The sequence below is a fragment of the Bubalus kerabau genome, chromosome 5, assembly GCF_029407905.1.
Source record: "Bubalus kerabau isolate K-KA32 ecotype Philippines breed swamp buffalo chromosome 5, PCC_UOA_SB_1v2, whole genome shotgun sequence".
Lineage (NCBI taxonomy): Eukaryota > Metazoa > Chordata > Mammalia > Artiodactyla > Bovidae > Bubalus > Bubalus kerabau.
This window is the reverse complement of record NC_073628.1, coordinates 100617308-100639739: the sequence shown is the minus strand read 5'-3', so window position 1 is coordinate 100639739 and position 22432 is coordinate 100617308. Positions and strand designations below refer to the sequence as shown.

The following is a 22432-nucleotide window of genomic DNA, read 5'->3' as shown; positions in this document are numbered from 1 at the left end:
AGCTTTTCTAGAACATTCAGTGCCAGGATTGGGAGGCATAGAGGAACGGGAGGCCAAACTTCCTTAAGAAGTTCTTCAAAGGGGCAGAAGACCTCCATGCCTGCCTGCCTTTTCTGTGCAGGCTCCTGGCATGGCTGGTGTAGGGGATTGAGTTTGGGCAGACCCTCAGCCCACAGAGCTCCATCATAAGGAGTCCCTGCCCCCAGACATCCCATGTTCCTCTCCCGCAACCCTGGTTTCCTCCGAGCCAGATCCCAACAACAGGATATTCCAGGTCCCTCTCCATTACCAGGTCAGGGCAGTCACAGGGCAAGGGGGTGGAGGGTCAACAGAGGGAATACAGATGGTCACATCACACCCAGGAGGAGGGAACAGCCTCGCTGAGCAGCCAAACCTTTCAGAAAGTGATGGAGAAGAGATGCAGAGAGGCGGGGCAGCTCGACTTTGGGGCTGAGATTGGACAGCAGGTGCTGGGCAGGGAGACAGCCAGAAAGGGTGACCCAGCCCCCACCCCAAGACCTCAGCCCCAGAGGCTGGGTCAGCCTTGTCCAGCCCTCTGTGGAAACCCTAGCACTTCGAACAGAGCCCGGCACGCGTCGGTGCTCAGCTAGCACGTGTCAATGGGACAGGTGGCCTCACAGGTGGGTCGGTCTCTCCTCCATCCTCCGAGGTCCTGGAGCTGAGGCAGTGGCACCGGGGAAGGGGTGTACTGGGGTCCCTGCCCCGTGTCTGTGCCTGGGCCACTATTTTAGTTTGTTTTTTTTAATTGAGGTGAAGCTCACAGAACTTAGAGTGAACAGGTTTTTTAAATGTACTTATTTTTAATTGGAGGATAATTGCTTTACAATGCTGTGTTGGTTTCTGCCAAACATCAACATGAATCAGCCACATCAGTACGTATCTCTCTTCCCTCCTGAAGCTCTCTCCCACCTCCCATCCCATCCCACCCCTCTAGGTTGTCACAGAGCACCGGGTTTGAGCTCCCTGTCATACAACAAATTCCCACTGGCCGTCTATTTTACACATGGTAACGTGTATGTTTCAGTGCTGGTCTCTTCACCCCACCCCCTCCTTCCCCTACTGTGTCCACAAGAATGAATCATTTTTACGTGGACCATTCTGAGATACCTACTCCATCCACAGTGTTGTGCAGTCTTGGCTTCTGTCTAGTTCCAAAACATCTTCATCGCCCGCAGAGAAGCCCCGTACTCGTCAGTGATCACTCCCCATCCCCCATCCCCAGGCCCTGGTAAACACCCGTCTGCTTTCTGACTCCACGGATTTCCCAGATCTTGATATTTCCTACAAAAGGAATCATTCGGTCTGTGACCTTTGGGGTCTGGTTCTCTGTCAGAGCACTGTTTGTGAGGTCCATCCAAGCTGTAACATGTATCAATGCGTCGTTCCTTTTGATGGCCAAACCACATTCCTTGGTGTGACTATGCCACGTCGTGCTTGTCTGTGCATCCATGGATGGCCACGTGACTGTTTCCATCTCGCGTGAAGAGCGTTGCCATAAGCACGAGTGTACGTACACTGGCTTGAGAACCTTTTCCAGTTCCTTGGGTACATATCTGCGAGTGGAATTGCTAGATAATATGCTAATTCTATGTTTAACTTTTTGAGGAACAGGACAGTTTCTCTACAAGGTTCTGAGAGATGTTTGAATAGCCTTGCAATCGCCTGGTACTGCCAGGCTCCAAGGAAGCAGTGGACACTCACTATTCAAGGAGCTGGTGTGGGCTGGTGGGTGCTGAGAAACGAGACAGAGTAAGCGGGACCCAGACCGCGGTGGGCAGGCGGTGAATAGGCCTTTATCCCAAGGGAGGGGCGGCCACCTCTGGATTCACAGTAGTGAAAGCACAGTTAGATTCTTCACTGTGGTGCAGAGGCTGGGGGGCCGTGAAGCCAACCAGGTGAAGAAGTTCACACAGGCAGAGCAGAGGGGCTGACAGGAGGGAGCTGGCAGGTTTGGGGTGGGGTGATGGGTGAGGAAGGTTCTGTGGGGCCATTTCCGAGGTGTGCCCTGGGGGTCTGCTGGCCCTGTGCGGCCTCCTCCGTGCGGTGGTTCCTGATGTGCGGGCAGTAATCTGACCAATAGTCTGGCCTTGGCCACCTTGCCCTCCTCCCTCCAGAGTAGAAGGCAATGCCTGCAGAGCAGACCTACAGGCAGGAGAAGGGGGGTTGGCTGTAGGGGCAGAAGCCCCCACCTTATGAGAGAGGGTAGGCAGGCAGGAGTTTTGTCTGCCCTGGGGGCTGCTGCGGGGCCTTTGGTCCCCCAGGCCTCCCCCGAACCTGCAGCCTGGCCCACATAGCTAGGCCCCGGCGAAGGAGTGTGTCCTGGCATGTGATCTGTTCCATAAAGGTTAGTCCAGCCCATCTTGAGGAAAACTGGGAATGTCAAGGGAAACCTGGACAGAATCCCGGAGGATCTGACTTTCCCCCCAGCCAACAGGAGGGTCTTAGCGCTCATCCCTGTGGGGTAGACTTCTAGCTCCAGGCCCCTGGAGTGCCTGACTCTGGCCTCTCCCTCTTCCATTTCCATTTTGGCCAGTTCTAGGAAGCTCAGCCTCTGCTGCTCATTTTAAAATGTGCCCTGAATATTTGTGGAAGTTGGAGAGAAATGATGAGAGTGATGCCTCCACACACAGCCTGAGTGGGGTCTCCACCATGTAGCTGCCCCGAGCTGTCAGTGGTGCTGAGGGAGAGCCTCTGTGATCCCAGGGAGGAGGGCAGGTGAGATGTTATCTGTGTGGAAGAGCACCCTGAGATGGCAGGAGGAGGGCGTACCTGGGAAAACCGGGGGAACCTGTGTTTACTAAAGACCTCCTATGTGTCCAGCACTGCACACACATTGTTATTTAATTCCCATTCAGTCCAACAAGAAGGAAATGGCAACCCACTCCAGTATTTTTGCCTGGAGAATCCCATGGACAGAGCAGTCTGGTGGGCTATGGTTCATAGGGTCACAAAGAGCCAGACACAACTGAGCGACTGAACACACACAGTCCAACAAACCTGCAGGACTGGGGTCCTTGTCCATCTGTCTTATAGTAACCAGGACGTTGAGATTCAAATTCCCAATCCATCAAAACCCAATCCATCCTGACCCCACCTCCACCCCACCCCACCCTAGTCATTGCCCTGTGACTCCAGACATACAGGTGAGTTTCCAACCCAGGTCTGGCTCCAACACCCACATCCTCCTCCCCCAGACCATCCAAGAAGGATGTGGATCAGATCAAGAAATCAATGCTCAGGGAGACCAGTGGTGTAGGCAATGTTCATAGGCTGCTAAATGCCACCATGGGGCTCTCCAGGCAAGAATACAGGAGTAGGTTACCATTTCCTTCTCCAGACCCTGATGCTGGGAAAGATTGAAGGCAAAAGGAGAAGAGGGTGACAGAGGATGAGATGGTCAGATAGCATCACCAAGTCAATGGACATGAATTTGAGCAAACTCCAGAAGATGGTGGAGGGCAGAGGAGCCTGGTGTGCTGCAGTCCATGGGGTTGCAAAGAGTCAGACACGACATAGTGACTGAACATCAACGAATGCCACTAGGGCAGGGGCTCCGGGAGGCACTGAAAGCATCTTCAGTTCGGTCAGTATTGGAGCTTCAGCTTCAGCATCAATCCTTTCATTGAATATTCAGGACTGATTTCCTTTAGGATTGACTGGTTTGATCTCCTTGCAGTCCAAGGGACTCTCAGGAATTTTCTCCTATGCCACAGTTCAAAAGCATCAATTCTTCAGCACTTAGCTTTCTTCAGCACTAAGCACTTAGTTTTTTATGGTCCAACTCTTACATCCATACATGACTACTGGAAAAACCATAGCTTTGACTAGATGGATGTTTGTCAGCAAACTAATGTCTCTGCTCTTTAATATGCTGTCTAGGTTCATCATAGCTTTTCTTCCAAGGAGCAAGCGTCTTTTAATTTCATGGCTGCAGTCACCATCTGCAGTGATTTTGGAGCCCAAGAAAATAAAGTCTCTCACTGTTTCCATTGCTTCCCCATCTATTTGCCATGAAGTGATGGGACCGGACGCCAAAATCTTAGTTTTTTGAATGTTGAGTTTTAAGTCAGCTTTTTCACGCTCCTCTTTCACTTTTATCAAGAGGCTCTTTAGTTCCTCTTCACTTTCTGCCATAAGGGTGGTGTCATCTGCATATCTGAGGTTATTGGTATTTCTCCCGGCAATCTTGATTCCAGCTTATGCTTCATCTAGCCCAGCATTTCTCACGATGTACTCTGCATAAAGTTAAATAAGCAGGATGACAATATACAGCCTTGACATACTCCTTTCCCAATTTGGAACCAGTCCATTGTTCCATGTCTGGTTCTAACTGTTGCTCCTTGACCTGCATACAGATATCTCAGGAGGCAGGTAAGATGGTCTGGTATTCCCATCTCTTCAAGAGTTTTCCATAGTTTGTTGTGATCCACACAGTCAAAGGCTTTAGTGTAGTCAATGAAACAGAAGTAGATGTTTTCCTGGAACTCTCTTGTTTTTCGATGATCCAACAGATGTTGGCAATTTGATCTCTGGTTCCTCTGCCTTTTCTAAATCCAGCTCAAACATCTGGAAGTTCTCAGTTCATGTACTATTGAAGCCTCACTTGGAGAATTTTGAGCATTACTTTGCTAGCATGTGAGATGAGTGCAATTGTGTGGTAGTTTGTACATTCTTTGGCATTGCCTTTCTTTGGCATTGGAATGAAAACTGACCTTTTCCAGTTATGTGGCCACTGCTGAGTTTTCCAAATTTGCCGGCATATTGAGTGCAGCACTTTCACAGCATCATCTTTCAGGATTTAAAACAGCCTAGCTGGAATTCCATCACCTCACTCGCTTTGTTCATAGTGATGCTTCCTAAGGCCCACTTGACTTCGCATTCCAGGATGTCTGGCTCTAGGTGAGTGATCACACCATCATGGTTATCTGGGTCGTGAAGATCTTTTTTGTACAGTTCTTCTGTGTATTGTTGCCACCTTTTCTTAATGTCTCCTGCTTCTGTTAGGTCCATAGACGTCCTCAGCACACTTGTTTCCAGCGCCAGGGTGGGGTTGAGCTCGCCTTGCTCGGTGGGTCCCTCAGCTTCCTATGGGCCCAACTCCCTACCCATCCTGGGGTCTCTCTTCAGCCAGATTCAGCCTTTGGTGTGATTCTGATTTGTGAGCGTTTCTGACACTGCCCCTGATCCATCTCCTGATGCTGGGAGCTCCTTGCACAGCTGGGCACTGCCCCACTGCCCTCTCTCTTTTGTAGGAATGTTTTGTGAACTTGAGAAAAAAACGGGAAAGGGCCAATTCCCTCTGTCCAGCCCATTAATTCTGCATTCTCAGGCCCGAATTAACCTTGGCAAGGCTTTGAGAGGAGAGAGTAATTCTAACCTTAAAAATCTGCTGATTAAAGCTGGTTTCAGGAATTCGATTCCACTTAATGTCTTGGCAGGGAGCCCAGCCTTGCATTAACATAGCCAGACAGAGTCCTGGCGTTTTCCTCCAGCTTCGTAATAAACAAAACCCCATCGGCAGCTTCGTGCAAGAATTCCTTGCCTAGACTCCCTGGCTGCAAGCCGCTGCGTGTGTTGAAGGGAGCCCTGGGTACCAGGATGGTGTCACGGGTGCCTGGAGTGGGTGGCGCTGGGAGCTGAGTTCTAGCAGGCTCCAGAGCGAAGCGGTAATTACAGCCAAAGTGCCAGCCCTGCGTGTGCTGAGCAGGGCAGTCGTCAGAGGGCCGTTCGAGTTTTGGACAGCTCTTAACATCTGAATGTCTTCTGGGGGCTATGGGGTGGGCTCCCGGTGTCCTCCCTTCTGAAAACAGGGGACCAAAGCACGCAAGATGAGACGGGCAAGGACAGCTATCCGGGAATGCACACGGAAAACTTCCAGCACCATGGATGCAGCCCCCAGCCCCCTACAGAGGCTCAGTGACCCTCCCCTCTAATTAGTCACCACAGTCTAAAACCGGCAAGATCCAGTTATGATGTGTCCGCCTAAACAGATCAGTGGGCAAGGGGAACACCAGCCAGACCGAGAATTCCTCGTAGGCGTTCATTTTCCTCATCAGAGTCCCCACTCGGTGCAGGTGGGGGCCCGTGGGCAATGCGGGGGTTCTGAAACCACTGGAGGAAAGCAGGGGGGAGGGGATGGAGGGACAGAGCAGGGGAAGGAGGCCACGATCAGTGTAAAGCACGTTCCGGATCCGTTCCAGCCACCTGGCTGGGCTCCAAGAAACAGGTCTCAGCAATGCACTTTGATGAGAGAGAGGAAATTTCACTTTATTTATTTATTATTTATGCCCAGTACTCTTAGGAAGTATTTGGGATAAAAACAGCCCAGACACAGTGAAACAGGCTAAAAGAACAGGAACTTCAAAGTGGGAAGGTAACCAGATCAGAGTACGGAGAGAGAGAGGGAGAGAGAGAGAGGAGGAGAGGGAGAAAGAGACAGGCGTCCCTACTGCTGCTGGCAGAGTGTGGGGTGCTGCCCGGCGCACCCAGTGGGAAAAGCGGTGAATGAACACCCTCGTGGGGGCCCTGGGAACCAGTGCCAGAAGGGACTTCTGAGACACAGGAATGCCCTGGGTGACCTGATTTCCCAGAGCAGTTTGACAAATGCTGGGGACAAGGAGAGGGAGAGGAGATCACAGACCCAGCTCAGAGTCCCCAGGAGATGGGAAAGGGGGCAGGTGAGAGTGGCCAAATACCTGGACAGACCCCAGCCGAGGCTCTACCCTTGGGGTCACGTATGGGAACAGACGCTGGTGGAGACCACAGAGGGTTAAGCCCACGGCCCCCTCCCACCTGCCCTGGTCTCCAGCTGGAGATTCATGACTCAGATCAACTCCTTCCCTAAATCCAAATTTACCTTATTATCAATTTTTAGCCATTATTCCATTTTATGCCCGCTAATTTATTAATCCTGGAAACCCCCAAAAACAATAAAGCTGAGGCTCCAAGGGATTTTATTTATATCTTTCAACATGATTTTTATGCCTTTTTATCTAAAAATTCATTTAATTTTTATCACCCTCCTCATTCATGTCGTGGTTAGGCTGCAGCGGCTCAATTTAGATGGGTTCCTCCAGCAAATGCTCAGCTTCCCCCGTGGGAAGGCTGCCCAGGTGAGCGGAGGCAGGTGGGTTTGATGCTGTGCAGTGGCCCCAGGTCAGGACTGTCTCCTCTCCAGTCCCTGGAAAAGGCCAGCAGTGAGGGGACTTCCCAGAACACACAGCATCCCCTCATCCCTTATTCCTGCCCCTCACTTCCTCTTCAGGTTCCTTTATAGCTACTGAAAGGGCCTGCGCTGTGAAGATGACCTAGAACTTTCCAGAGTGAAAACTGAGCACCTTTCTCCAAGACCCACTGCCTGTTTCTCGCCACTCCCCACCCAGACCCAGGGGCCGTGAAGCCTGAAGTGGGGGTGGGAGGCACTGCCTCCATCCTTCCCCCCAGGCTACAGCCCACCTGTCCTCCCCCCAACAGAGCCCCCACCTGGAGGGTCTCTGTGGTGCTTTCTTCTCGCCCAAGGTGCCACCCCCCGATCCTACGTGCCCTTCCTCTGAGCTCCGCCAGTTCAGGTGCCTGGGGTGGGGGTGGGGTCTCTCCTGTCTCCAGGGACTAGGGGCCCACAGGCACTTCATGCAGGACAATGGGCTGAGGTCGCACATGTGCTGGGCCTGCCAGGCACTACCCTATTCTCTCCTGCACGCTGCCCATCTGGGCGGGGTGGCAGTCTGTTGCCCCCACATCAGTTTCTGTCTGCCCCTCAATCCCCCCAGCTCCGAGGACACAGCCTGTGACCCTGGACAAGGTGTTGACATCCCTGAGACCCCATTTGCACATCTGCACACAGGGGTTTGGGTTCTCGGAGGTGCCGTCAGAGATCGTCTTAGGAGAGGCTGGAGGCCAAGTCAATGATGATCTAATATTCCAGGTCTCTCCTGTCACCCAACCCCGGAGGCCGAATCAGACTGCAATCCATTTAGCTCAAACTAATTTTAAAGCAATTCGCTATTTAACAAGTTCTGAGGCCCTGTGCTTTTGCAGGCAGCCTGCAAATTGAATCATTTAGTCTAATCTTAGATTAATACAAACCAAATCCTCTCTCTCAACCACAAGACTGAAGGTCCTGGAGGCAAGGGTGCAGGCCAGGCACAGAGCAGACAATATGGAGTGTGGTTTACACGCCCTCCTATTACATGGGAGCCAAGGCCCAGCCCAACCCAGGCGACTTTCGAGTGTGGCCATCACCATATCAGACACCGGAACTGGAAAATTCATCTGCCCTGCCTGGAATATTCTGGATGAATGGCTGTGCCCTGTCATTGCTTCAGAGCGGGATGAAATCCTCATCTCGGTGGATTTTCCCTTCCCTTCTATCATCTGTTTTTCTTCTGCCACCTTTACATCAGGTGTGCATGCTCAGTCACTTCGCTCGTGTCTGACTCTTTGCGACCCCACAGACTGTAGCCTGCCAGGCTCCTCTCTCCATGGGATTCTCCTGGCAAGAATACCGGAGTGGGTTGCCATGCCCTCCTCCAGGGGATCTTCCCCTTCCAGGGATCAAACCCATGTCTTCTGCATCTCCTGAATTGGCAGGTGGATTCTTTCCCTACTGAGTCACCTGGGAAGCCCCTTTACCATGATGCATCTTAAATCTCTTCATCTTTGTCATGTGTGCGTCAGATTCAAGTGTGAGAGAAACCAGGCACTTAAAATCTGTACTCTGATTCCCTTGTGGAGATATTCGTCTCCCCAGGGAGAGACAGGCAAAGCCACTGGGGGACCTGAGACCAGGCCACAGAGGAGGCATGTGGGCCATGAGCCTAACCCAGCTCTCTCTCCCGCCCCTGCTGGTGGCCTGGCTGCTGGGGGCTAGTGCAGGACTGTTTGCAGAGGAGGTGGCAGGGGGACCCTCATAGGGAGGATTGTTGTCCTTCAGTTGCTTAGTCATGTCTGACTCTTCTGTGACCTCATGGGCTGTAGCCCACCAGCCTCATCTGTCCATGGAATTTCCCAGGCAAGAATACTGAAGTGGGTAGCCATTCCCTTCTCCAGGGGATCTTCCTAACCAGGGATCAAACATGCATCTCATGCATTGGCAGGTGGATTCTTTACAGCTGAGCCACCTGGGAAGCCCCATAAAGACGATTAGAGATGGAGATTAGCTGTAAACACCCTAGTCTGGGGACACAGTAGGTATTATCTCTATGTTAAAGGAGGCTTTGGTGGGGAGACGGGAGGCAGGGGGAGAAGCTGGGGAGTGAGCTTTTCTGCGTTGAACACAGGGACTCAGGGATTCACTCACTGTGAGCACCAACCATCAAACATTCCAGCCCCCCAAAGTGGAGCTGCCCCCAACACCCCAGCCTCCACTTCTTCCCCCAGGCCATAGCTTCTCCAAATCTTGGGTCCAGGGATCCCAGGTTCCAGGGGGCCCCACTGAGCATCTCTGAACTGGGCCCCTGCTCATGGTCTCTGGAACCTCAGGGTCCAATAGAATTTTCTGTGACAATGGGGAGCCACTGACTCCTGTGAGCACTTGAAATGAGCCTAGTGCCAAGGAACTGGAATTTCTAGTTTATTTCATTCTACGTAATTTGAATTTGAACAAATTCTCCTAACTATGATGCCCTCCTCTAGAAAGACCTGTCTCTTGATACTAGGGATGTGCATTCCCATGGTCCACAGAATAAGATTCTGGGCTCAAGTTTCCCCAGAGGAGGAGGTCGACAGCAGGCTTTGGCTTTGGGGGTTCCCTGCCTCCTGTGGGAGGGGCCCCCAAAGAGCAGAATACAAAGGTCTTGCCCAGAGAAGAAATTTTGTAGGTGATCAAGGCCATGGGGATGAGAAGCAGCTTCACCTCTCCAGTCCTGCTCTGGCTGCTTTCAGCTGCCCTTACTTTATTTCACTGAATTCTGCTTAGTTCATAAAATGAAGATGCTTGACCAGGAGAGGAAGCCTTGTTCTCACTGAACACCTGTTGCATGCCAGGACATCCTCCATGCCAAGCACTGTGCCCGAGTGTCTGTTGATCTCACACTTAGGTGATGCATGTCTCACTCTGGCCCCCAAAACACACTTCTACAACTGAGTCCAGTTTGAAAAACAATCAGGTCCTCTGAGCTTCCCGCAGACGATGCTGGGGAGTGTGATATACTCAGTTGTTCAGTTGCTAAGTCATGCCTGACTCTGCGACTTCAGGGACTGCAGCGCACCAGGCTTCCGTGCCCATCACCAACCCCCAGAGCCTACTCAAACCCATGTCCATCGAGTCAGTGATGCCATCCAACCATCTCATCCTCTGTCGTCCCCTTCTCCTCCTGCCTTCAATCTTTCCCAGCATCAGGGTCTTTTCCAATGAGTCAGTTCTTCAGTTCAGGTGGCCAAAGTATTGGAGCTTCAGCTTCAGCAACAGTCCTTCCAATGAATATTCAGGACTGATTTCCTTTAGGATGGACTGGTTTGATATTCTTGCAGTCCAAGGAACTCTCAAGAGTCTTCTCCAGTGCCATAGTTTGAAAGCATCAATTCTTCAGTGCTCAGCCTTCTTTATGGTCCAACTCACATCCATATGTGACTACTAGAAAAGTCATAGCTTTGACTATTTGAATCCTTGTTGGTAAAATGATGTCTCTTCTTTCTAACACACTGTCTAGGTTTGTCATAGCTTTCCTTCTGAGGAGCAAATGTCTTTTAATTTCATGGCTGCAGTCATTTTGGAGCACAAGAAAAGAAAATCTGTCACTGGTGCACTTTTTCCATTCTACTTGCCATGAAGTGATAGGACTGGATACCATGATCTTAGTTTTTTGAATGTTGAGTTTCAAGCGAGCTTCTTCACTCTCTCACCCTCATCGAGTTCCTCTTCACTTTCAGCCAGTAGAGCAGTATCGTCTGCATATCTGAGATTGTTGATGTTTCTCCTGGCAGTCTTGATTCCAGCTTGTAATTCATCCAGCCTGGCATTTTGCATGATGTACTCTGCATAAATTAAATAACAGAGGTGACAATATACAGCCTTGTCCTTTCCCAATTTTGAACCAGTCCATTTTTCCATGTCCAATTATAATTGTTGCTTCTTGACCCATATACAGGTTTCTCAGGAGACAAGTAAAGTGATCTGTACTCCCATCTCTTTAAGAATTTTCCAGTTTGTTGTGATCCACGCAGTCAAAGGATTTAGCATAGTCAATGAAGCAGAAGTAGAGGTTTTTCTGGTATTTTCTTGTTGTCTCCATGATCCAATAAATGTTTGCAATTTGATCTCTGGTTCCTCTGCCTCTTCGAAATCCAGCTTGTAGATCTGGAAGTTCTCAGTTCACATACTGCTGAAGCCTATCTTGAAGGATTTTGAGCATAACCTTGCTAGCATGTGAAATGAGTGCAATTGTACAGTAGTTGGAACATTCTTTGACATTGCCTTTCTTTGGGATTGAAATGAAAATTGACCTTTTTTAGGTTTCCATCATGGTTATCTGGATCATTAAGACCTTTTTTGTGTGTGTTTCTTCTGTGTATTCTTGCCATCTCTTCTTAATCTCTTCTGCTTCTGTTAGGTCCTTACTGTTTCTTTCATTTATCATGCCCATCCTTGCATGAATGGGATATCTCTAGTTTTGATATCTCTAGTTTTCTTGAAGACATCTCATATCTTTTCAATTCTATTGTTTTCCTCTATTTCTTTGCATTGTTCATTTAAGACAGGCTTCTTATCTCTCCTTACTATTCTCTGGAACTCTGCATTCAGTTGAGTTTATCGTTTCCTTTCTCCCTTGTCTTTCATGTATCTTCTTGCCTCAGCTATTTGTAGAACCTCCTCAAACAACCACTTTGCCTTCTTGCATTTCTTTTTCTTTGGTATGGTTTTGGTCACTGCCTCCTGTACAATGTTAGGAACCTGCACCCATAGATATTCAGGCACTCTACAAGGTCTAATCCCTTGAATCTGCTCATCATCTCCACTGTATAATCAGGGATTTTATTTAGGTCATACCTGAATGGCCTAGTAGTTTTCCCTACTTTCTTCAATATAAGCCCGAATTTTGCAATACCGAGCTGATGATCTGAGGCACAGTCAGCTCCAGGTCTTGTTTTTGCTAACTGTATAGAGCTCCATCTTCAGCTGCAAAAAAACATAATCAATTTGATTTCAGTATTGATCATCTAGTGATGCCCATGTGTAGAGTCATCTCTTGGGTTGTTGGAAAGGGTGTTTGCTATGACCAATGTGTTCTCTTGACAAAATTCTGTTAGCCTTTGCACTGCTTCATTTTGTACTCCAAGGCCAAATTTGCCCGTTATTCCAGGTATCTCTTGACTTCCTACTTTTGCATCCCAATCCCCTATAATGAAGAGGACATCTTTTTTGGTGTTAATTCTAGAAGGTCTTGTAGGTCTTCATAGAATTGGTCAGCTTTAGCTTTTTTGGCATCAGTGGTTGGGGCATAGAGTTGGATTACTCTGATGTTAAAGAGTGCTCTTTACATTTTTTTTTTTAATGGTTGGGAAAAAAATCCAAAGAAGAATGATATTCATGACAGGTGAAAATTATGCAAAAATCAAATTCCAGTGTCCATAAATAAAGTTTGGGGACACATTCATTACCTGTCATCTAAGCTGCTTTTGCACCCCCCTCCCCCCCCTCCGCCAGAATACAGCTGAGCAGCGATAGCCGAGACCACCTGACTCACAAGGCTGAGGATATCTACTTCTGGCCCTTTACAGAAAGTCTGCCAATCCCTGTGATAGGGGAGCTGCTAATGGGAACATTGGATGGCAGAGGGGGTGTCTAATACCCTGAGGCACAGCCCACCTCCCATGCTGCCCCCTGCCTCCAGAGGGGTCATTTCCAGGGATTTCTGCCACTGACTGCATCAGGAGAGTCTCTGTGGAGGAGGGAGGATCTGAGATCGACTCAGGAGGGTGGAGTTTGCACAGGAGAGGACGGAGCCCACCCTGGGGTGTGGGATTGTACAAGTGAACATGTGGAGTGGGAAGCACTGGGTTGGCTTGCTAACAGCGAGGCAAACGTTTTCTAGAGCAGAAGCCAAGAGTGGCAGAAACCATGGGGGATGGGAGGGGCTGAGCTCCTGTTGGAGAGAAACAGTTGGAGACAGAGACAGAGAAGCAGCCTTTGAGAGCTGGATGGGAAGGGGGCCCATCCTCCAGTCTCCATGCCCACCAGTAAACATCTCACCACCTGAGACATTCCCTTCTTGGTCCACCGAGGCCACTGGATTATCAAGCCCTGATGGACCGTCTGGCACCTGGGGGACCCCTGGCAGCTGAGTCTGTTAGGAAAAAAAATCCCTTTGAGGAGATTTGAGGATGACATTGCCTTCTGAAATATCCCTTTCCAAAACATACATTTCAAAGTGAAGGGAGTTCTTGTCTGCTATTGGTTTCCCCTATAATTGTATCTTTCTTCTTTATTTAAGAAAAAAAAAGAAAAAACAGCCTATAGTGTCACACAAGCAATTTTGAATATTTAAGAAAAAAACTCTTCCTTGCTCAACTGTCATTTGAAAGGGAAGCTGTCATACCTTAATTTTTCGACTATAACTAATTTGAGCATTACTTTCATCTAAAGGGCGATGTTTGCCTGCATTTCCTATAAATAGCTAGTTGTTTTCTCTTGTTCTTTCCTTGTTTTATGTGATGCACATAAACAAGAGGCCCAGTGTGTCCTTTCCTGCAAACACCCCCACACACGGGTGCACCCATCCCTTGCGCTCACACATACTCACACACACATAGACACGCACACTCAGCAGCACCCGCCAGCCCCGGATTGAACTCCCCGCCTCCATCATGTCACAGCCCCCAGATGCAAACCTCAACCCAGGGACCACCCCCAGGGGACCCCCAGAGCCTGATCAAAAAGCACCAGGAGCTGGTACTACACAGATGACTACAGAAAAACACCTTGGCTTTTTTGATTAGTGGTTAAAGGAATGGATTTGATATGCTGTGTGCAATTAATCCATGATTGGCTTGGGGATAACTCTGTCATGTGGACTGAAAACGGGCAGGAAGGCTGCAGCGTGAGGATGATGGTGACCATGAGAAATGGCCAGGGAGCCTGGACCAGGATGGGGCCGTGGGTGGTTTGGAGTTGCGAGGTATATAGGCACGCAGTGAGGTGGCCTGGCATGGCACATACCCGCTGGTCAGAGAATCTGTGAATTCACGTCTTGTCTGCTCTACCTACCTGAACCAGCAGGCACGGCTCTGTGCTGCCGAAACCAGCCTGAGTGGATGGACCCCACTCCTGGGCATTCCACACCATTCCTATGCTGAGGACATGGAGATTCCTACTGCCAGCCCAGATCCAGAGCTCGGCAACCTTCCGCTTTCTGTGTGTCTTCTCTTGGGGGTCTTACGAGCTCCTCAGAATCTCCAGTAGAAATGTGAAATCAGCCCTCACAGCTGCCCAGGAGACAGAGAGAGGAAGGTGCCCACTTTGCAGCCAGGCTGGAGGAGACCCCTCCCAGCAGGCGGATGGCAGGTCTCCCCCCATGAGCAGGATGCCTTGCTCTGAAATCCACCCCTACTGGCCCTAGTTCACTAAGACCAGGCACTGAAAGCCTCCCTCCAGACAGCTATCCAACACTTGTCAGTTTTCCTTGAAACTGAAGCTTAGCCCCCCTCTTTTTTTAATAGTATTTATTTGGGTGCACCAAGTCTTAGTTGCAACATGTGAGGTCTTGCAGGTGTGGCATGCAGAATCTAGTTCTCTGACAGGGGTTGAACCCGGGCCCCCCTGCATTGTGAACTCAGAGTCTTAACCACTGGACTGCCAGGGAAGTCCTCACAAGCAGAAATTAAACATGTATTGTCTCTGGGTCTTGCCCTGCACCAGGCTGTTGAGACCAGTGTTCTGAGGGTACTGTTTGGGGGAATTTTGGGCCACCTTCATTGAAAGGTCCTGCCTGCCAGGAGCTCCCTTCCAGGAGATACAGATAGATAAATCAGCTATGGACTGACTGGTGTGCTAGGCAGGGAAACACTGTCCGGCAGGACTGTCTGATGCCTTCAGGCTTCTTGAGTCTTTGGTGCTCCCTGGGGAGCTTCCTCCCTCCATGCCATTTGACGCAGCTGCTCTTGTCCAGGGTGCCTCTCTCCCACCTTTCTAAGATCGTGCTTCTCATCTGTGGAGACCAGAGACATCAGATCACCAGGGTGGTTGGAGTAACATCTAAAAATAGACTAGCTAGGTTCTGAGTGAGGCCCCAAGGGTTCCTCTGATTAAAATGCATGAGCCTTGATGTAGAAACGGTGATTTTTCTTTTTAACATCACTCTGTTTATTGGATGGTTCTGGATGGTTCAGGATAGGGGAGAGTGCCCAAGAGGGGGGTGCTGGGATGGCTGGGGAGAGGGGCCGTACTCTCATGGGAGGGAAACACAGTAGGTGTTTGGTAAACTCTCGGTGATTACGTAGCACTTGGTGCAAGGATGCTGCAGACCAACCCAGACAGAATGCAGTTAATGGAGGGGCAGATGGTGTGCTGCAAACGGCCATGTTCTTTTCAAGTTCAAAGAAAAGCGGTGGAAAGAGAAAGAGACAGGTGAAGAGGGGCAGTCATTGCAAACTCTCGAGAGGATGAACAGTGCAGAAAGAGGCTTTCATTTCAAAGAGAGGGAGAGACTTCTCCCAACAGTTTATGTCTCCCTCCATCCGGCTCCCTCCATCCGGCCTGACTGAAAGCAATGAAACTGCCCACAAGGACACGCAGCATCCAAATGAAGGGGCTGATGTAAGTTGCAGGTGGCTTGCTCCTCCACAGCAACCAAACACTCATAGAAACTGTCCAGACACGAGGCTCCTTTGGCAGGAAGGAATGAGCTATCAAAAAAATAGTTTTGTTCTGTTGTTTTTTTTTTAAAGAAAGAAACACAGTTTATTGAAAACCAGAAAAGTCAGAAAAGAATATTGCCTTCTTAATAATAAATACACATTTTGTGGGCAAGAATTGCAAGGGAATCGTTTAAATTAATTTCCGCTTTGTTTGTTTGGTTTGTACAGGGCTTAAGTCCCAGCTGACAGCAATCTGTAAAAGTTCTAACATATTGGAAATCTGATTTTCTTGCAGCCAGAGTCCCATAGTCCAAAATGATTTCTCTTTCAGCTCTGCTAATCAGACAGGCAGGGCTCAAATGGACTCCTAGTTGAACCAAATTGCACTTGGTCTTTTTGAGGATGTGAAAAATAACTGATAAAAGCTGTAAACGCAGAGCTGCCGGCCATCGCTCTCTGCAGAGTTGGTGTGGGTGTTGGGGGACTTCGGTGAGAGGGGAGGGGAACACCTTCCTGTCCTCCGTCCTCTGAGGCTCTGTGGGCTGCCTTCTCTTTCTGCCCCTTCTGGAACCTGTGCTATGGGAAGCTAGCGGAACTCCAAAGAAAATAGAAGTTCATTCTAATTTGGAATTGGAGGATCCAAAAGAAAAGACCAATTTCCTCCCGCTCAGACTCTGAGAGTTCAATTTCAGGAGGGATCTGACTGTTCTCATTAGCTCCTTTTTTCTCACCCCTACCGACAGGCAGGCCCCCACAGCGCCCAGGACATAATGTGCTGCCCTGACTTGTGTCCCTCCCTCAGTCCCGGTCAGCTCACCTGGATCTGAGAGACAAGCCCCATGAGAGCTGTCCCTCCTCATGTCCCCTCTCTCTGCTGTTCCTGAACTTGAGTCCTTGCCCACCTTCTCCATCCTGGCTCGAGCTGTTTTCTCAAACCAGATCCATCTGCAAAAGATGCAGGTTGATACTTGTAACAAGCACAAGTATGAATAGAAAACTAAATAAAAACCAGAAAGTGGGGGCTGTACGCAAGAGGTCTCAGGCTCTAGAGGTTAGTCTGAGGGAGTGCTGCCTCTCCCCAGCCCCCCAGCCTTCAAGCTCCTCCCAGCCAGGGCCGCCAGGGAGGACTCTCCTTGGCCAAGAAAGGTCTGGAATGTGTGTCTGTTCAGTCCCTCCCTGAACACCAAAGGGTCTTAACCCAGACTCTCTGCATGAGCACCAGGGTAACTCCCAGGGTAACTGCCCTAAAGTGATGGGCATAATGTACACCTATGTGCATTCTCCTGGCCCCTGCCTTGTCTGGGTTCCCACGTGTCCCCATGGCCCCACAAGGGTGAGCACCCCTGCTGTCCATCCGTGTTTGCCCACTGGGGTGTCCCAACTATGCTTCTTAGGTGTATCCCAGACCTTAGCCTTGGTCCTAGAGCCAGACGTGGAGGCACCCACCCCTCGGTCTCCCTGGGGTGGTGGCAGTGTGCGTGGCCCTTTCTCGCTCCTTCTCTGTTCTCTGTTCCTCCTTTCCCTCTTTCCAACTGAATTCTCGTTTTTCCTCTCTCCCTAGTGCTTGTACGGCTGCTATGTCCATTCCTCCATCATCCCCACCTTCCACCGGAGGTGCTACTGGCTCCTTCAGGTACGTGGCTGGGACTGGATTCTTCTTCCGTCTCTGGTACTGGGGAAGGGTCTGCGGAGGGGGCTGAGTCGGGCGGGGCTCCTGCGTGCGGCGGCCTCAGGCCCAGGCGCCCTGGTCAGCTTTCCTTTGGGATGTTGACATGTGGCCCTGAGGCCAGCTGTGCAATTGGCCCAGTGCAATGTCAGGTACCAGGAAAAGGAGAAACTGGCGGGGAGAGTCCTTGCCTGCCTCGTGAGGATAAAGTCCCGCCAGGTGCTTCCAGGGTACCTCAGTTTCCTTCAAAGGAGGACAGGGAAGGCTGGGCACTGTGCCCCTGACTGAGAAAAGCCTTTTGGCTGAAAATCACGTTTGTTTTCTCACGTGGGTTCATTGTCGTCGGCACGTGTGTAAAATTGGCTTCCAGAGTCACACCTTTGGCTGTCGGATTGATTGGGACAGTTGTTGGCAGAGCAGAAGCCCCTGGCTCTCGGGGAAGGGGCTCTGTAATCGATCTGTGATGTCTGCTGTGGAGCAATGTGGAGAGGGGAGTGGAGGAGCCATCCGGAAGCTCCAATCGAAGCCTGGCTCCTGGATCCTCTGTCCATGGTGCTGATGCACAGCCCTGAGGCCACCCAGCCTCTGGCCGATTGATTGTGTTGATGATCTTGCCTAGTAGAAGGTGTTGCTGTGTGAGTGGGAGGGTCTGAGGGATCCACCCAGTCAGCCTGGACCTGGGTCCTTTCCAAACCCTGTCCTGTGATTTTCAGCTGCTCTCTGTAGAACCCGTTCCTTGGGGGGCCTTGTCTGCATCACTGCAACTTCTTGCTACTGCCTCTGCCCAGGAATTGCTGCCTCTTGCCTTTCCCTCCATAGGTCTTACTTTCTGTATCCACTTTGGTTCAAGTTAGCCTGCGTCCCAGGGGTTTGGGGATCTCCTCGACCTGGAGGATGCACTTGGAAGGGGTCCAGCAGATGGGAAAGCAAGCCCCCCACTGCTCATGGCACATGTTCTGAGACAAGAGAGTTGCACACGCCATGGAGTGCAGACGGGCAACTAGTTCCAGGGAAGGCAGCCTGGAAGATGTCTTCTAGGCACAGAACAGCCTCAGCGTCCACACCTAGACCCAGCCTCTGCCCATCAGATCTGCCTTGCTTCCACGAATCAAGCCCCTTGCCTTCAAACACGTCTGTTCTCTTTAGTCCCCAGAAATAACTGTCTGTGGTTCAATACATTCATTAATGGGTAGCACCTGAGGCTGTCCAAGGAAGGAGGTGCTAATTTGCAGACACAACTTCCTCGACACCTTGACCAGGGTCAGCTTCCCGGGGTCTGTCCCCCTTGGAGGTTGGCATAGTAACACCTGCCTCTCTAATTGCTCAGCCCTCTGTCCTTGTGAAAGGGACCTTCAACGTGGGGTGATCCTTTCCAGGTCTTGTAACTAAGAATGGACCCAAGGCATTTCTCCATCTTGCAAAGGGTCTTCTATGCAGCTTCAGGGGTGGGGTGTGGGTTCCTCCTTGAGAGCAGAGATCTGGTGGAGTTGGAATGTGTTTTGTCCCCAGGGTTGCACTATGGCTGCCAGAGAATCACTCTCATCCCAAGCAGCCTTGTGATCTCATTCCTGGGTCTCCAATGCCCCAGGTCCCGTGTTGGTGTTTTCCACTTTCAGACCCCATCAGAGTACCTCTTTCCTCTGTCCGGCCTGACCACTGACCTCCTGTTAGCGCAGCATCCCTGGAGCCAACTTCCTGCCAGCCAGTCCATCTGGCAGCCCCAGCTGTCTGCTCTCCCAGGCTGCTCCCTCTCCTCCAGCCCCTTCTCTTGCATCCCTGTCTCCATTCCCTCAGGCTTTGATGGCTTTTAAATTTTGGTGGATCTCCTTCCCTCTCCTTCCGTGATCTCAGACATCTCCAGGCAGCCGTGAAGTCTGAGCCAATTGCTTCCCAAATCGGATTCTAGTCACTCAGGCCCCTGGAGTGGGCTCACTGTTAGACTGGGCTGCCCTCGCCTTTCTCATGGGGTCACGAAAGAAGTAGGAGGGATCCTGCTCCTCTGTCTCAGCCCTCCCCTCCCTGGCACTCTGGTCCTGGCCACTGTGTGCTGGTAATGTACCTGGGGTTACCCACATGCCTCTGGGCTTTTCTACCTTTCAGCTTCTTCCGGCGAACCCGAGTCTCCCCAAAGGCCAGGATCACATGATCTGGTTTCTCCAGGGCTGATCTGAGCCTTTCTCTCCTGGTCCCTGGGGGATTGTCTCTTCACCTTCTCCTCTGTGTCCTCAAACATCGTTCTTGTTTCTGTGAGCAGGTGACATAGTGAGGATGTACATGGATGTGGTAAGGGGCTCCTGTGCCCGGTCAATCCCAGGTGGGAGGAGGTTAAGGAGCAAAAACCAAAGCAATAGGCACGGTGCCATGCCTGCGTGAAGCCCCAGAGCGAGTGTGGCAGTTGCCCAGCTCAGGGCAGTTGTTCTGATGCTAATTACACCACCAGGATAATGATGCGTGGCCAGGTTTAATTTCTCTGCTATTAAATAGGAAAGAAGGCATGAGACACTGGCTCAGATGGAAATCGGCCCAAGTTTGCCTCTGACACCAATTACCAAGAAAAAGGCTTGGGTGGGAGTGAAGGTGTCAGGGCACTGACGGGATGAGAGCTGAGAAAGGAGGAGCTTGGTGCCAACACGGCAACAAAGAAGTCAGTGGGTCTCTTAGGGGACCCGTGACATGCTGCTGGCCAAGGGAGCAATGAGCAGCCATGCCCCTCAAGCCCCACTGCCCAGGCGAGCAGGCTGGCTGGGGTGGGGGCCCCCATGAAAGGAAGGGAGCTTGGAGGACAAGGAAGGAGGAAAAGAGGGCTTCTGGATAAAGGACAGTTTCCTTTGGGAGCAGCCCTACCCATCCAGCAGCTGCCATGCTGCCTGAGTGGCCGTCTCCTGCCAGGCAGCCTCTGCGAACTCACTCCCGCCTCTGAGAGCCTCAAAGTGACATGGCTAATTCCAAGGCCTCTCAGCACTATGGGGACCCCACCCACACAGGCCTGGTTTTCCTCTCCAGCCAGACTGTCATCTTCTCCTCCGTCTGCCCCGAGTGCCCAGCACAGATCAAGAGGGGCCAGCATGTTCCCCCTGTTACCACGCTCTGCTGCCAGGACCAGGGAGGGGCCAGCATGTCAGAGCCTGCACGGAGGTGGCTGCCCCAGCTAGAAGCAGAGGGCCGGGGAGCAGGAGGAGTGAGGAAAGGACAGGAGTTGATGCGGCCCTGTTTCCCTGTGACCTGGCTTCAGGGAGGGTGTGACAGCCCCCTCTCTCTCTCCATTGCTGATAAATATTTTATGAGGATGTGAGTCGACAGACACTGAGGAACCAGAGTCCTCCCCTGGAGTGGAGGGCGCGTAAGGTCATTGCCGTGCTCTGCGGGCACCACATGGTCACCTGCATGGGCAGTGTCTCGAGACCCCCAGAGGACCCAAGCTCAGGCCACTTCTCCAGGGCCTTTGGGGGGTTTGCCCTGGGACCTAGAGAAGCCCCTGCACCCGGCCGGCCCCACCTACGCTCCTCACATCCCCAGCACCACTGAGGGCTGCATGTGTCCCAGCTGGCGAGGCCCTCATAGGCTGCCCCCAGCTCAGCCGCCGCATTTCCTAGATAGATGCTGAGGCCCAGAGAGGTCAAGGTGAGACCCAGGGTCACCCAGCTGGTCAGTGATGGAGCCAGGCTGGGATCAGGCCTCCCCGTTCCTCCTTGCTCTGCCTCCCACGGCCTTGAACATGGCTATCGTTGCAGGCGCCCAGGCCTTGAGTCTTGCTGGGGCCATGGAGGTGTGGCCCCAGTTTCTGGCTGGGCCAGACAGCAAGGGGCGTCAACCACCATCTCTGCCACTGTGGCCTCTCCTGTTTGGGAATCTTCCAGTGCTTAGGCTCCAGCCTCCCTGCCTCCTCCTGTGTCTCCCTCCTGGGTCCCACATGTCCCCTTCTGTGCTCTCCTCACCCTGCCTGCTCCCCCAGGAGGCCAGGCCCCCACTCCAGGCCAGACTTGCCAGCAGATTCTGTATGGCTCATTTGGAAACTATTTCTGCTTCTAATGAGTGTTTTTCTTTTTGCCCTTGTCCTCTAAAACGCTTAATGAATGTTTTCCATGCTCAAGTGAAGCAGGGGGTGTGTCCCTGTGTGTCTGCCACCGCCGTTCATTCAGTGCTGTGCGGCTGTCGAGACCAGCTCACCGGGGTGGAGGCAGCGGGGGCTGCTCCCTGGCCACGTTGGCAGCTCACACCAAGGCCTGCAGGACCCTGGGTGCTGCTGGGCAAATACAAAGACCCTGGGGTTTGAGGGGAACCTTGGGACTGTGGGCTCCTGGACCCCTGAGAATGGCAGGCATTTGGGTTCCCAGTTCTAGGAATGTGGGTTGTGAGCAGGAGCGGGGTTCTAGCTTTGCCCTGACAACCCTAAACATGGGAATTGGGCACCACACAGCCAGGCCCCTGGGGACCAACTTCCCACCAGGCAGTGCACCTGACCCCCACCGCCAGCCTCCTGTCCTCCAGGAGACCAGCTCTAGGGCACCCTTCTCTGTCTCCCTGGAGTGCCATTGTCTCCCTTCTTATTGGGAGGTGCTAAAAACAGCTTTTTTTTAACTTTTTATTTTGCATTGTTGTTGTCCAGTAGCTAAGTCATGTCTGAGTCTTTGCAACCCCTTGGATTTAAGCACACCAGGCTTCCCTGTCCTTCCCCATCTCACACTCATGTTCATTGAGTCAGTGATGCCATCCAACCATCTCATCCTCTGTCACCCCCTTCTCGTTCTGCTCTCAATCTTTCCCAGCATCAGGGTCTTTTCCAGGGAGTTAGCTCTTCACATCAGGTAGCCAAAGTACTGGGGTATAGCCAATTAACAATGTTGTGATAGTTTCAGGTGGACAGCGAAGGATCTCAGCCACACATATCCATGTATCCATTCTCCCCCAAACTCCCCTCCCATCCAGGCTGCCACATAACACTAAGCAGAGTTC

At 51.4% G+C, this 22432-nt stretch overlaps 1 protein-coding gene across 1 annotated transcript in view; it reads left to right on the top strand.

Moving 5' to 3' along the window:
* LOC129654283 (calmodulin-binding transcription activator 1) overlaps window positions 1-22432 on the top strand; it is a 663943-nt gene that overhangs the window by 380970 nt on the left and 260541 nt on the right. Inside the window, exon 4 of the mRNA XM_055583785.1 lies at window positions 17375-17446. Coding sequence (XP_055439760.1) covers window positions 17375-17446 — 72 coding nt within the window. The remainder of the gene's footprint in view (window positions 1-17374; window positions 17447-22432) is intronic.